The following is a 15,580-nucleotide window of genomic DNA, read 5'->3' on the forward strand; positions in this document are numbered from 1 at the left end:
CAATATCAGTTTTCCCCTTTTCCATGTCATGCTACTAATTTTAAAACACATAGTTACAAAATTGAACTCATGCACCAAAATATTAACTTACATTGCATATATCCTTTAACTTCAAAACCAAAAATAGTTGCGTGTATCCTTTATATCCATTTGTTATCACCGATTACCTCTACAACAAGTTAAACCGCCTTCTCGAACATTCTGGGCCGTAAATGGGCCTGGTCCAAAAGAATAAGCCCGGGCCCACTCTCAATACATGACGCAAGCCCACACGCAATCACACAAAACAAACGCGCTAATGCAAAGGTATAAATACAAACACCACCCTCTTCTCTTTCCCTCCATTTTCATTCTAACTTTCAGTTTCTAACCGCAACAATAAAAATTCATCAACAATGGGAAGAAGTAAGCAACAAAACAAACTCTCATTATTTTATTTTCTTCATCTTAATATGTATTGATTCTAGATTTCTAATCTTAATATGAACCATTTTGTGATATGATTAATTAGGACCGGCTAGATGTTACCGTCAGATAAAGAACAAACCGTATCCAAAATCCCGATTCTGCCGCGGAGTTCCCGATCCAAAGATCCGAATCTACGACGTGGGAATGAAGAAAAAAGGCGTAGACGAGTTTCCTTTCTGCGTTCATCTGGTATCATGGGAGAAAGAAAACGTTTCTAGCGAAGCGTTGGAGGCAGCGAGAATTGCTTGCAACAAGTACATGTCGAAGTTTGCTGGAAAAGACGCGTTTCATTTGCGTGTGAGGGTTCATCCTTTTCATGTGTTGAGGATCAATAAGATGCTGTCGTGCGCTGGGGCGGATAGGTTGCAGACCGGGATGAGAGGCGCGTTTGGGAAGCCGTTGGGGACGTGTGCTAGGGTGAGTATTGGGCAGGTGCTGTTGAGTGTTAGGTGTAAGAGTGGTAATGGTGTTCATGCTCAAGAGGCGCTTCGTCGTGCTAAGTTTAAGTTCCCTGGTCGTCAGAAGATTATTGTTAGTCGAAAGTGGTAAGCATGGTTGATTGTTGATACTTGATTTTTGTAATTCATAATCATTTGTTTATGATTTTTGATTTTATGACTTAAAATTGTTTTCAAATTTTAGGGGTTTTACTAAATTGGATCAAGAAGAGTACTTGAAGTTGAAATCTGAGAACAGAATTGTGGCCGATGGTGTAAATGCTAAGGTAATTTATCAAACACAACACAGACACTATTTTTTCAGAGGTGTCAGTGCTATAGAAAGAATGTTTGATTCATTTGCTCATCTAATGAGAGGTTGGAGGTTTGGCTATATTTTTTGATGGACTGAATGTGCTGAATTTGTTTTCTTTGTCCATTTTCAGGTTCTTGGGTGCCATGGACCTTTGGCGAATCGCCAGCCAGGAAGAGCTTTCTTGCCAATGTCTGCTTAGACATGAAATTATTTCAACCTGCTCAATATGGATGTTTCTAATGATCAGTGATTACATACACTGTGATTAATTAATAGCATATATATGTATTTAATTTTTGTGTATTCAAGTGTCTTTCCAGCACTTTCCAAGATGTCTGGGGTATGAGAGATACAAATTTAATGTATCTAACTTTTAATTATGTAATGTTATTGTTGGAACAATATTAAATAAAGTGTTTTTTTTTTGTTGTTGTTGTTGTGTGTAAATTGATATCAATATATAAGGTGGTCTATTTCCTTTGTGAAATATGACAGGAAAGACAAGTATTAACTAATCAAATTGTTGGATTTTAGGGATTAATGAGCTTACTCTAAGTTTGAATTGTTTGAGTACTATCCGAATTCTACATTTGATAATCCGATTTTATTTATTTTTCGGTTGAACGGTAAGAAGTGTCACTGACATCTCCAATCTTTGCAATGAGCCAAAGCAAATTGAAACCATTCTATATTTGATGATCCGATTTTATTTATTTTTCGGTTGAACGGTAAGAAGTGTCACGACATCTCCAATCTTTGCAATGAGCCAAAGCAAATTGAAACATGTTTCTCACATGATTTATATAATTTGCTTGCCTGCTAGTAATTTGGTTATCATGTTCAATTATTATTAGCCATATTTGCCTTGTGTGACAGTGACAACGGCCAAATAAACAGAACATATTTGTTTTACTTGTCATACGAATAAATTATCTCCAAGAAATTGAGGTATATATATACTCTCTTCAGTCTTTAGAGAAAATTTACTTTTTACATTAATTGAATAAACTTAAGGATACAACACGACAAGTAACCTTTAATACAACATGTGTGATTTCAAAATGAACTATAGAACTAATGAAACGTTGAAAACTTTGCAATTGGCCAATAAAACAATTACAGAAAGTATTTGCATTAAAAGTAACTCGAAGTTTGGCAGCTTGGTTGCATTATCAGCTTCCCTATAACTAAACAGCTGGATCCTGCTATTTTAAAGTTTCACTCTTCACGAAGAAATCGTCGATGAAAACTCAGTTGCAAAAGTTTGCACTTCTTCTTATGTGTATAGACTGGAAAAATGTGCTTAAGGCTGATTGTTGGGTAGTTTACTGAGAATTGAGTGCTCTGGTTTGTGATCACACTCAAAGTCCAAATGAACAAATGCTCGCTCAACTTCAGGAAGTTTCTCAAGCTTTATTTGTAGAGACTCCCCAATGGCATGTGATTCTTTTAAGCGTAAATCTTCTGGAAGTTCAATGTCTACCTGCTCAAAATCAGACACAAATGATGAGGCATAGAATAACAAATGCAGAGTGCCAAACTAAAATTTTAAAAACCAGGTTTATTCTTGTGCAACCATTTTTGGAGTAAATGATGAGTTTTGCAGTGTATCTAATGGTGCTATAAATTGATTCTTGGTAATTCAATCATACCTCCACAAAATATAAAACGCCAAATGTATATGCGCGGACAGTGTCAACACGTTTAATTCCAGGGTGCCTTACAACTAGATATGTTAACTTCTGCAAAAATTCAGGAGACGCAGATTGTCCCACCAGTGAAACTGAAATGGAAGTAGCAGTGATCAGAAATGGTACACAATTATATTCACAGAAAAATGGCAACCAAATGAACTAGTTTATACTAAGCAATTGCATTTAACATCGTAAATTTCAAATCATTTGATGGTTATTAAGATCTGGCTTTTAAATATTACTGCGAGCAAAAGTTAATACTATATATAATTCTGTCCAATATTTGGAACAACTTTATTGAACATTCACCTGCATCAATTATGGTATAAAGTTGCTATGTCATTCTCTCATTCACCTTTTGGTCTTTTCTGATGACAAATTGCTTGAATAACCGATGGTGGATACTAGATACCGGTTTTGGCAAATAGTTTTGCATCATTTTCAATATAAGTTCAGCTGGTTTAGTAAAATTAAACTGACAAAGAACCATCGTTTAAAGTCTTCCATTGCCAACCAAAAAATAAAGTTGTTTCATGGCAGTGAAGTTTTATAAACTACTTTTCCTTTGAAGGACATTAGCACTGAAGAGAATTTGTGGATTTTATCACATGGGTAAATATACATATTGCAACTTCATTTTTTGTTTAAAATTCTGATGAGATTTACCTGCATTTTCCATGACAGTGCGTGACCAATTCGTAATAGTGTAAATTGCAAGTAAAATAGCTCCAACCGGATCAATCCACCAGTAATATTTATCACCAAGAATAGCCGCAACTAATCCAACTACATTTGTTACCACATCAAAGTGGTGATCCTGCACATTGACATGTTTTTATCATTCAATTGTACTGACTTAATTGAAGAAAGCAAACATCAGAAGAGAGGCACACTTACATCTGCATAGGTACGGACAATCTGGTTACCCGAGCTTCTGCAGTAAAGCCAAAGTATAAGCTTCACCACAGTTGCAAATATCATGATAGAGTACAACCATATTAGTTGTTCCCCCGTCATCTTTTCACTAGGATTGTTTTCTATTAGTTGTTCTAGGGCCGTAATTAGCACCTGAAATCCTGTAACAAAATCGATTTGACGTATCATTGTAAGCCTTTCCATGTCATCACAAGAGGGAAACTCTTCATACAAACTAGGAATATAGTTCTAGTGAAGTTGACTCACCAAGTGTGGCCATAATAGCGGCAAAAACAATTATCCCTACTGGCTGAACCCTCAGCTTTCCTATAGGATACTGGTAGATATTTATGTTCCTCATTGCTAGGTGAGTGTACCAAAGTATACCACCAGACATTAGATCAAGCAGAGAATCTAAAGTTGAGGCTGCAATCGCTATTGACCCACTCCTTACCGTCGCATAAATCTATACATCAATGAGTTCTGTTATTTAAACATTAAAATATAAACACCCAATATCTTCTAAAATTCATATACTTTTCAACATACACACACAAAAAAAACATTTGACATCAAAAGTTTGACTGTTTGACATATCAGTAATAACAAACCAAACACACATTATTTTACTCAATTACATCACAAAAGGACACATATTAGCAACAAAGTAACAAACAGACAATATAAAAATGCTAAAGAGTTCTAGTAATTGATTCTCACAGGTCACAAATTTAAAAATAGTCTCTCTACAACCATGATTACATATGTTAGACTTTTAATTGGTTTTCCTTCCAAACTTTAGCTTAGCTGCTGGAAGAAAAAAAAAAGCTTTTGTCTTGTGTCAAGAATTAAATCAAATTAAATCCAAAAAGTAGCTTTTGTCCTATGTGAAAGAAAAAAAAAGTAACTTTTGGGCCAAAGATACCAAACATAATAAATCAATACACTTTAACTCACTTGTAAACTAATCAATTTAATCATGAAAAATTTACACACGACACGGGTATAACAAAAACTGTGAAATGAAACCTGAAATTGAAGACATGAATCAATAATGAATATACCTTCAATATCAACAAAACTATATTTGCATAGTTCGAAATTTTCATTGCTCTTTCTTGTTGAGCTAATTCCTCCCTATCATCCTCAACAATGCCATCAGATTCCACCACCGCATCAACCTCCTCAAACGATTTCAAAGTAGCAATTTGTTTCTCATAGTAATCTTTCTCTCCTACACGTTAATAATCATCATCCAACTTCATCATACATACATATATATAGAGAGAGAAAGAGAACTAGATAGATAGAGAGAGAAAGAGAGAGATGCACCTTGGCTTAAAGCGGTGGCTTTGGAGAGATCAACCTCGAAGGGATCCTCAGAGTCAAGGTAAGGACGGACCTTATCAGGAAGCATGGACATGAAAGCGGATCTGAGGGAGGCAACGGAGTTCCGGCGAGGGATTTGGGTTCTCCGGCCGCCGTGTTCGGTGGAGTTCCGGTCATTTTGAGACAAAAGCGGGCGCGTAGGATCCGAACCCGAATTCATGTCCATGTTTGGCTATGAATTTTCAACGAAGGTCATGAAATGAACCATGCAGTATAGTACTCCTATAAATAATGGAAATGAAACCGAACAAAAATAGAAAAATAATGAAAATGAACGCACATAGTTTTCTAGTTTTTGATAAGTAATAACTGGTCACATATAAAAGATAAATAATAATAATAATAATAATAATAATAATAATAATAATAATAATAATAATAATAATAATAATAATAATAATAATAATAATAATAATAATAATAATAATAATAATAATAATAATAATAATAATAATAATAATAATAATAATAATAATAAGAATAATAATAATAATAATAATAATAATAATAATAATAATAATCATAATAATAATAATAATAATAATAATAATAATAATAATAATAATAATAATAATAATAATAATAATAATAATTCTTTTCAATTGGTATATTCTAGCCATACATGATCCTTATGAGTCCAATAAATGTTTTTTTTTTAAGTAAGGGATAATGTTCTAATAGATAAATCTAATATTTTTGTAAGAGAAAAGGAGTGAGGTAGTAAAATAATTTTATATGGTCAATCAATTACAAACATAAATCTCATTAAATTAGATTAAATCTTTTATAGAATATTTCACTCCACCTCATAATAATCTTAGGCACCAAAGATTTTTTATTTATTTTACATTGAATGGTATATTTATGAAACCGTTTCGTAGATGTATCTACGAAATAATTCAACGTTAAATAAAAAAGTTGTTTCTGAAGATAAACTTTCGGAAGCAGGGATATTTTTGAAAACGCACATACATGGTGCGTGAGAAATCCCATAGGGTGGAAAACATCTCGATTTTTAAATATAAGTGCATCTCCTAAGGATGAGGGAAGGGGAAGTGAGGGAATTTTTTTTTAACAAGGGAACTAGTTTTATTATTAAATTATATTTTTATCCTTATGATCTTATATAAATGATATGATATTCAAATAAGAAAAATTTATATATATTTTTTTATAATAGAATTTTTAATAGTGAGGGACTATAATTTACCATAACACAAATAAACTGAATACATTTGATTCAGATTATAACTCTCTGACACAAATGAAATTATATGTTAATAACAATTTTTAAATCATGATAAATCATTTAATAAAACAAACACATAAAATAAGTTATTACTAAAATTAATAATTTTTAATAGAATGAATAAACAAAAAATAAAATAAAGTGAATAATTTAAAAGTTAATATAAAAGAAAATATAATAGAATAAATAGTAAAATTAGAAGAAAAAATGCGTTAAAAAAATTTCTAAAAATAATACAATAATTATGATTTATATTAAGTAAAAAAAATTAAAGATAAATAATAGTTATAATAAATTGATGTAAACAATCAAGAAAAATCACATAAAAGAGAAACAGTCAGACAAAAGAAAATAAATACTTTTGAAATACTAAAATTAAACTGAAGATATTTTAGTAAATATAATAATGTTTTACATATTAAAATTCATATTCTCCTCCTCTCCTCTAAATTCCTCAATTTGAAGACACGTAAATAGTGTGGTTTGAAGGAATTTTGCTCTCATTTTCTTCTCTTACTAAAGTTTGAACCAAACATATTTAATGAAAAGTTTTCTCAATCTTCCTCTCATCTCCCCTCCATCTACCCCGAACGATATTTAGACTCTTTTTATTATAATACATATATTTAAATTTAGTGTATGTGGATTTTTAAATGGTATTTTCATTTAAAGACAAAAACAAAATTAATTTGCTAATATGAATTAAAAAAATAAATTTCCTCTTGGAATGAATTTTTATAGGTTTGACGTAAAAGTTTAATTGTTGTATTATTGGTTTGTAAAAAAATCTATACCATAAATGCATCAAAATTATTTAAAGAGAAAGAGAAAAGGAGTGATCTATTTTTACACTATAAACCAATAATCATTAAATATCTAACAAAACCATTTTTTTATTTTAAAAAAGTTTAATGATATGGCAGTTTAATGATTTTTTATTGGATGGCAGTGTAAAACTATTTTACATTTTCGGTGCACTATTTTTTTACTCAAAGAGAAAAGGGGTGATGTAGTGAAAGTGTAAAATAATTTTACACAATCAACCAACCAATCACAATCATGTATCCAATTATACAACCCATTTATTTTAATTTTTTTAATGACATGTCAGTCTGCTTGTTTTACAGTGCATATCCATTAAATCCTCATTTAAATATATTATTTTAAAAAAATAAAAGAGAAAAAAGGAAATACACTGACAGTGTAAAATATGTTTACACTGTCCACTAATGACATGACAAATGTAAGAGTTTTTATTTGTTGTATATATAAAATTATTTTACACAGACAGACAGTGCACTATCTTTAAATTCAAAATAAAATAAGAGTTTAATATTTCAAATATATCATAATTGATACTGTAAATTTTTTTATATTGTCAGTATATTTTATTTAAATTTTTGATATTATTATATTAATAAATTTTAATTTGGTCAATGTGTATGATATTTTAAATTATAATAATATAAATTAAATATTTTAAATGATTTGATTACATATTGTGATGGAATAATAATATCAAAATTACAGGGGTATATAATTTGATTTTGATAGGAAAGTTAATAGAAAAGAGATTACATTTCCATTTTAAGGTCAAGAAAAATCAATCACTGTCATCTGTGTAATTTATGGTAATACTTTTTTTTTTAATTGGAAATTTTATAATAAAATATGAATATAGGTTAGTCATTCAAGCTAAATTAGTGTCAACGGAAAATGGTATGTAATTAGCTTCGTCAATATCCTTCTGTTTGTGTTATTTATTTGTTTGATTAAAATATACTTTGGATTGGAATCTTCTCATTCAAAGTGTTAAAAGCTTTTGGCTTTTGTAATAAATTTTGCAACAGGAAGAAAGTAATTCTTCACTCTACTAAATTATCCTTGTTAATTATTAAGGATAGATAAATATGAAGCGCCCAATTAACCGGTTTCACTCTATTTTTTTTTTTTTTTATACTTATTCAAAAAAAAAATCTATTTTTTTATACAAATAAATCGGGTCAAGTTAGATATAGAATTACTCTAAGTATTCAATTTAGATATAATATAGAGTTGATTCTGTCGAACTTAAATAATTATTTTAGAACTATAGAAAAATGAATCAGATCAAACTTAATTAATATTTATTGTTTTATTGTTTTATTATAGAACTACCCATTATAAAAAAGGAAAAAGGTTCATACACTGACAATGTAAAATTATTTTACACTGTCAACCAATCACAACCTTGTATCAAAATAAAACAGACTTTAAATTAAAAAAATTTTAATGACAAAGCACTTTATTAGTTTTTTATTGGATGACAGTGTAAAATAATTTTACACTGTCAGTGTATATAAATTAAACTCTTATAAAAATTTAATGATGAAGTTTATAATATTTTAAAGATATTATATATTTTTTAATTTAATTGTGGCATTATATGCTCACAAAAATACAAAAATGTAATATATCATTTTAATGTTATTTAATTTACAGTTTAGTATATTTAATTTGTAGTTTAAAGTATGATAATAATAAAGTAATGTCAAATAATATTATTATTTTTTCATTAATAAAAAAATAGTTTTTCTGTGGATTTTTTTTAAAATTTTAATAGTTTTAACAAAAAAAATTAAAAAATTAATTGTGAATTTTATTAGAAATCAATCATTTTTATAGATTTAGCCCAAAAAATATTAAATTGATTCGATCCATTTGATTTATCTATCAAATCAATTTAATCAAATCAGTCAAACTTAAATCGTAAGAATGAAACTTTAATTTACATTAGATTTATATTTTGTGCCCGATTTCGACTCAAATCGATCTATTGTTGAGCCATAGCCCATCTTAGTTAAGTTAGTTAATGATCATCAAGTTCTTTGACTGAAATAGAGTTGTTAGGCAAAATAGCCCTTTATCAGTTATGCTATTCTATCTAGGCTTTGTATGGAAAGTCATATTTTGAGTTTATAACTTATAGTTTATAAGTTCTTATTATAAAAAAAGACCTGTTTGATAACGGTATTTTCATCGCGAGTTTATAACTTATTTTACTACTTTATAGTTTATTTCTCAGACGCTGTTTTAAATAGCATTTTAGATTATACTTTATCATTTTTTCTTCCATTAATACTCTTATAAATTTTAATTATTTTAAATGTGTATTTAACTATTAATTAAGAAATATCTTTTTATGTCATTTTACATTTATCAGCTAGTTAACCACTAATTTTACCAAACACTTTAATTAGTTTATTAGTCATCAACCATCAGCTATAAACTATAAACTATTAGTCATCAACTATAAACTATAAGCTAGCTTATTTCTTGATATTACCATTTTTAAAAACATGGTGAAACGCATAAATGGAAATTTGGGAAAAAGCAAAGTAATAAGAAAAAGGGATTAAGGTGGATTTAGAATGTCTTGCTATATATATATATATATATATATATATATATATATATATATATATATATATATATATATATATATATATATATATATATATATATATATATATATATATATATATATATATATATATATATATATATATATATATATATTAAAAAATAGTAGTTACACCATTCAATAACTTCACATCGAATAAATATTTTTTAAAATCAACTGTTGAATTGAAACATACTATCATATAGATCATACATATAAAGTTTGAAATTAATAACTATGTCATTGAATTATATCAAAATTAATGTTATATATGAACGTTCATTTTGACGTTAATCATTAGATATCATGATGGTATAGTAAATCATTATAAATTAATCTCAAATTTTATAGGTATATTCTATGTGATAGTGTTTCGATTCAACGATTGATTTTAAAAAATATTTATTCGATGTAAAGTTATTGAGCGAGTGTAACTCTTCGAGTCTAATTTAAAATAAAAATACAAGATGTCAACAATTTTTTTTGTAAATCGTGTTTTTAAATTCAACTTTTATAATTTATATTTAAAAATTAATAATCAAATAAGTGTGTTTCATTTTAGATTTAGTATGAAATTAAAATGTAAATGTATTGATATGATAAATCAATTTTTTACATTTTAGAAATTATTTACATAAATTAAAATTATTATAACTTATTTTTGTTAAATTTTAAAAATAGTACGACAAATTGATATACAACACCAATAATAGAGGGTGAGTCATCTGCCATGTGTAGAGTGTCTATGTCAAATAGTGAGTCTATGACTCATTCATTTTGCAATTGTCTTTTTTCTAAAACTCATTTATTTTGCAATTGTCTATTTTCTATAAAAATTATTGAACGGATTGTTACAAGTTAAACTTGTCCAGCAAGTTTGACAAAACTAGTGATTATTGGAAAGTTTTGGTACCTGTTGGTCCCCTCTTTATATAAGTTTTTTTTTTTTTATCTATGGTGATTTTCTTAGATGCGATTTGGATGCAGAGAAACTTTATCAAATTCACAAATAAAATTCAAATTTAGAATTCGATCATATGCAAGATTACCATAATTGTGACTTTAATCTCCAATAATTTCGGTCTTGCCTTCTAAAAATTCTATAATTGAGTTTGTAAAGCCGACAAGTGTCAAATTTACGGAAAAAATATGTACGCATTTATTGGCTTATTATATACCAAGCAATCACTATTGACATCTCCATTTTATCTATGAAAAGTGATTAAAAAACACTTTTTTTTAACATTCTACTTGTATATTTATAAAAAAAACAAATGAAAATGATTGAAAAACCACCAAGCAACACACAAAGGCCTTGCCAAGATCAATTTTCTTCAAGTAAGGGTCGCTAGGCCACATTCATGAGCGTGCTAAGCGAGAGAAGACTTCATGTCTAAGTAACTTCAAGGTGAAGGGTTTGTGCGCTAAGTGAAGATGGGTGGTGCCTCTAGCGAGATAGGGCAGCTAGGACTAGTTGTAGGGTGAGTTGGCTTTTATTAACTGATCAGTGCATATTTATGCACATTCTCCTATATTTTTACTTAGGCATTTCTTTACTTTACCTTGGTTATTTTTCTATTTTAATTTGTTTTTATAAATCAGTTTATTTTTGCACTTATTTGATTTTCGCACTCTATTTTCAGCATTAGCAGTCTGCACTAAAATGATCATAACTGGAGCTCTGGGAATCGGATTGACACATTCTAATAATCGCCGGAAAGCTAAGAGAAAGAGCTACATCTTTTATGTTGGAGTTAAAGGCAAATTTGAAATGCATAGTTCCCAGAATTTCGTTGAAGTTTCAGTCATTAGAAAAATTTATTTTTGGGTCATTATTTTATGGGCTTGGGTTATGTTTTTGACCCAGTTTGAGTTAGTAGAGAAGAAAACCTTATTTTGTTTTATAAGGGTTAGCAGCCGCTAGAATACTTTAGACCTTTTTTTTCCACAAATCTTACTTTTGCTTTTATGATTAGAATGAAGAACTAATTCTCTGAGTTGATCTACTGTAATCGTGTTCCAACGCTTTGAGGTTTTTAATTTACCAATTCAATTTCGTTTCTCTTTCAATTCTATTTTATGAAATTACATTTGCTTAATCTGTTGTTTCATGGAATGTATTGATTAAATTCGTATGATTGTATTCCTAATCTTTAATCGCTATTTGCGTCGCTTAGTCGTTGAATCGCGTTTGTAATTCGTGTTTGCTTAATTCACGAGGGCTTAATCCGTTTGCTTAATTTGGAAAATAGGAATTCAATCTATTCTATATTGGTTTGCGCTTGTCAGTTGATATTGAAATCGAATAGAGATCGAAGCCGCTTAGGGAATTGGTAAGGTAAAAATCAGTGATTAGCAGGAACCCGAAAACAGTAGATTAACTTATTTATTTAATCACTTATTTTAATCACTTAATATGTTTTATAAATTGATTCTGAAATCATAAACCCCCTCATAATCGTTTCTATTGGTTAATAACAATACAAGAATCCTTGTGAGAACGATATTCGAGTTGTCGTTACCGCTAAACAACCGTTTTACAAAATACTTGTTTTTGATTCGTGTGCGACAGCGGATCAAATTGGCGCCGTTGCCGGGGATTCTTGTTGTTATTAACTAATTTTAGAGTTATAGGTATAGGATTCTTGCTAGCATTTTCCTGTTTTTTTTTTCTGTATTTGTTGATTTTCAGGGTTGGAATACCGGTTACAGACAGTGGTAAGTTTTCCAGCCTATCAGGTAAGTTTTGAAACCTACTATTTCGATTTGCTCTGATTTTTTTCCAGAAAATCAGAAAAAAATTGAGGAACAGTACTCCTTTAAAATAGAATTCTAAAAGATTTCGACCCGAAAAATCGCAAATTCATCTTTTTTCTATTTTTAATTAATCTTTTTTACTGTTTTCATAGTGTCAGAAAATTCCAAAAAATTCTCAAAATTTTTATTTGTCTTCACTAGATTAAATTTCGTGTTTTTGTATTTTTTTTGAATTTATTTTAATCATATTTGTTCTTTCGTGTCAAAAAAAATGGGAGACTCATTGGATCAGTTGGCTTATCTTATTAATTTGATGGAAGTAAGAGAACATCAATCGTGCTATCAAAATCATATTCCACTTGCAATTTGCAATATTTGTTCTTCAAATTTTCATGGTAATGATGCATGTCCCATGTTGTTAGATACTAATTTTTGTGGTGAGGCTCAAATGGTAGGTGATCTTCAAGGACAATACTCATATATTGAAGAGCAGCCTATTTGGCCATATCAATAATTTCAACAAAATGCATCATTGAAAGCTGACACACAATCATATTTGGAAGAAATTATCAAGGAAATGGCTGAAAATAATAAGCGAATGAATGGATATAATTTGCAATTTCAACAACATATGCAATCTATGTTTCCAGTTAAAAAAGTCCAAGGTGAACAAATAATCTCAAGCGTCCATCAAATTCAAGAGAACGTGATGTTTCATGATGATGTACAACCTGTTGCATCATTAGAGTTAACACGGTATGATACCAGTCTTGATGAATTTTCAGGTGAGCCCATTAAAATAGTGTTTGTTTCATATGATGAACTCATATTAAGAAACAAACATTCAAGTGAATGCATGAAAAAGATTATGCCACAAAATTTCTTGAAATCTGATTTGGATGAATTATATACTTCTCTTGAAGTAGATAACTCTCTTGAAATTTTTGCTTGTGAATGTGGTGTTTGTAATGTTTGTCTTGAGATCAGTGCAACCATTTTAGATGAAGATAGTTTGATGCCGACAACCACTTGTGCAGAAATTCTAGCAAATTCAACAACTCTTGAATTTGCAATAAAAAATGTGGAATTTTGCCATAAGCAACCATTGTCTATAGCAAAATTTTCTTTGGTGGAAACTCTAATTAAGCCAAACAACATGGAGTTATCTTTCACCATTTGTGCATCTCTTCCACCTATTTTATCTGACTCACAAGCTAAATGTGGATTTTCTGTTTTTCATACTTTTGTTATTGCAGGTTTACCATATGTGCAGACTATTCCTCCTAAGCCACCAGATTTTTTGTTTACTAATATCCAAGTTCACTTGCTATTTACTTTTTCCTATTTCATGTGTTCGTAGTGCAGAAAGGTCTCCACCAAAACCACCAGACATGAAAGCTACATTCCACCTTAACCCCTCGGGTGTGTTCTTTCCTTTCTCTCACTCTTATTTTATATTTATATCCTTTCATTGAGGGCAATGCTTAGTTTAAGTGTGGGGGGGGGGGGGGGGGGAATCGTGCGTATTCTTTGTTTTTGTTAGTATTTTGTTTAATTTCAGTCAATAAAAAAAATGCATCTTCTTGAAATTTTTAGGCTATAGACTGATTTGAGTCGAGTTTGCGGAGACTTGGGAAAAATTCACAAGATCGGTATCGTTTTAACACCGCAAGTCTCCTGCATATGGAAATTCATTTGAATTTTTTTTATTATGTTTTAGCCTTAAATTCTCATTCTCTGACAGCTCTTGAGTAGTTTATTTCAGCAGTCGGCACCATCTCTCACACACTTTACGCAGGGAAGCCGATGAATATAAGTGAGTGTTCCGGAAAAAAAAAGAAAAAAAGAAAAAGGGAATGCACCTTCTAAGTTTGGTGACCCTCACCCGGTCACTTAACCCATTGGTTGTGGAACCTTCAAAAGAAAAAGTTGAAAATAAGACTCTTTGTTAGTTGGTTCAGCGGTTTCTGGTGCTAAACTTGGTAAGGCGGATTACGGTCCGATCTGTAACGCCCGTATAATTTTAATATTAATTTAATTTTATTATTGAATTAATAATTAGAATTATTAAAGAAATTGTGGAAATAATAAATAAAAGAGGTTTTGGCTTTTGGGCCATATGTGGAAATAGAGGAAGAAGGGGGGGTGATTCTGTAAAACCTTTTTCTAATTTTATTATTTCATAAACATTGGAATTGGGAAAAAAGAAAGAGCGTGAAAGAAAGAGGTCTGAAGAACGAAGAACGCGAAGGAGAACGATAGAGGGAGAGACCAAGAATCCAGAATTATCTGAGGTAAGGGGGGGCTTGTCTTGATTATCATCTATTATCGGGTTAGGGGTTGATAATGCTGAATAGATGTAGAATTCGGATCAATTGAGTCATATGATAGGTTTAGGGATTGTGTCAATTGTATGATATTTGACCCCTGTGTTTGAATCTATGATGTATGTGTTGTTATAATCTCAATTGATGTGTATTTGGTGCATTACGAGACGTAATTTGTGTTGTTTGTGCATTCTAATTCTCCATGTTCGCACTGGTATGTGTTGGGGTGTTTGGGATACATGGAATGCTATTTTTCTGCAGATTGGGGTTTTTAGAATCGCGGTTCGCGCCGCGTACATAGGGGAGGCGCCGCGAACCTGAAGGCATATGGTAAGGAAGTCTTGTTGCGTTCAGTACGCGCCGCGAACAGGTGACCGCGCCGCGAAGGCGTTGTTCCAAATCGTTCCGCGCCGCGAACATGTGTACGCGCCGCGAAGGCGTTGTTTCGATTCGTTCCGCGCCGCGAATGTGTGATGGCGCCGCGTGCTGTTGATGTTTTGTGATTTTTTTAAGAAAGTTCAAAGAGGCATAACTTTCTAACCGTTGGTTCATTTGATGCGCCGTTTTGGGTTAAATGAACCTTATT

General features: G+C 30.4%; 2 protein-coding genes across 2 annotated transcripts; one reads left to right on the forward strand and one right to left on the reverse strand.

The window, feature by feature from the left end:
* The first annotated feature begins 299 nt into the window (after nucleotides 1-299).
* On the forward strand, nucleotides 300-1,646 carry LOC131621487 (large ribosomal subunit protein uL16-like). The gene is made up of 4 exons (XM_058892538.1): nucleotides 300-405; nucleotides 512-1,013; nucleotides 1,111-1,192; nucleotides 1,352-1,646. Exons 1-4 carry the CDS (start codon nucleotides 396-398, stop codon nucleotides 1,418-1,420), a joined length of 663 nt encoding a protein of 220 aa, XP_058748521.1. The 5' UTR covers nucleotides 300-395; the 3' UTR covers nucleotides 1,421-1,646.
* Nucleotides 1,647-2,251: 605 nt separating this feature from the next.
* On the reverse strand, nucleotides 2,252-5,456 carry LOC131621486 (metal tolerance protein 4-like). The gene is made up of 7 exons (XM_058892537.1): nucleotides 5,163-5,456; nucleotides 4,895-5,064; nucleotides 4,098-4,296; nucleotides 3,813-3,991; nucleotides 3,582-3,732; nucleotides 2,874-3,004; nucleotides 2,252-2,704 (listed from the first exon to the last, which is right to left on the reverse strand). The coding sequence occupies exons 1-7, from the start codon at nucleotides 5,383-5,385 to the stop codon at nucleotides 2,525-2,527; spliced, it is 1,233 nt and encodes a 410-aa protein (XP_058748520.1). The 5' UTR covers nucleotides 5,386-5,456; the 3' UTR covers nucleotides 2,252-2,524.
* Nucleotides 5,457-15,580: the final 10,124 nt, after the last annotated feature.

This window comes from Vicia villosa, unplaced genomic scaffold, assembly GCF_029867415.1.
Source record: "Vicia villosa cultivar HV-30 ecotype Madison, WI unplaced genomic scaffold, Vvil1.0 ctg.000006F_1_1_1, whole genome shotgun sequence".
In the NCBI taxonomy this organism is placed as follows: domain Eukaryota; kingdom Viridiplantae; phylum Streptophyta; class Magnoliopsida; order Fabales; family Fabaceae; genus Vicia; species Vicia villosa.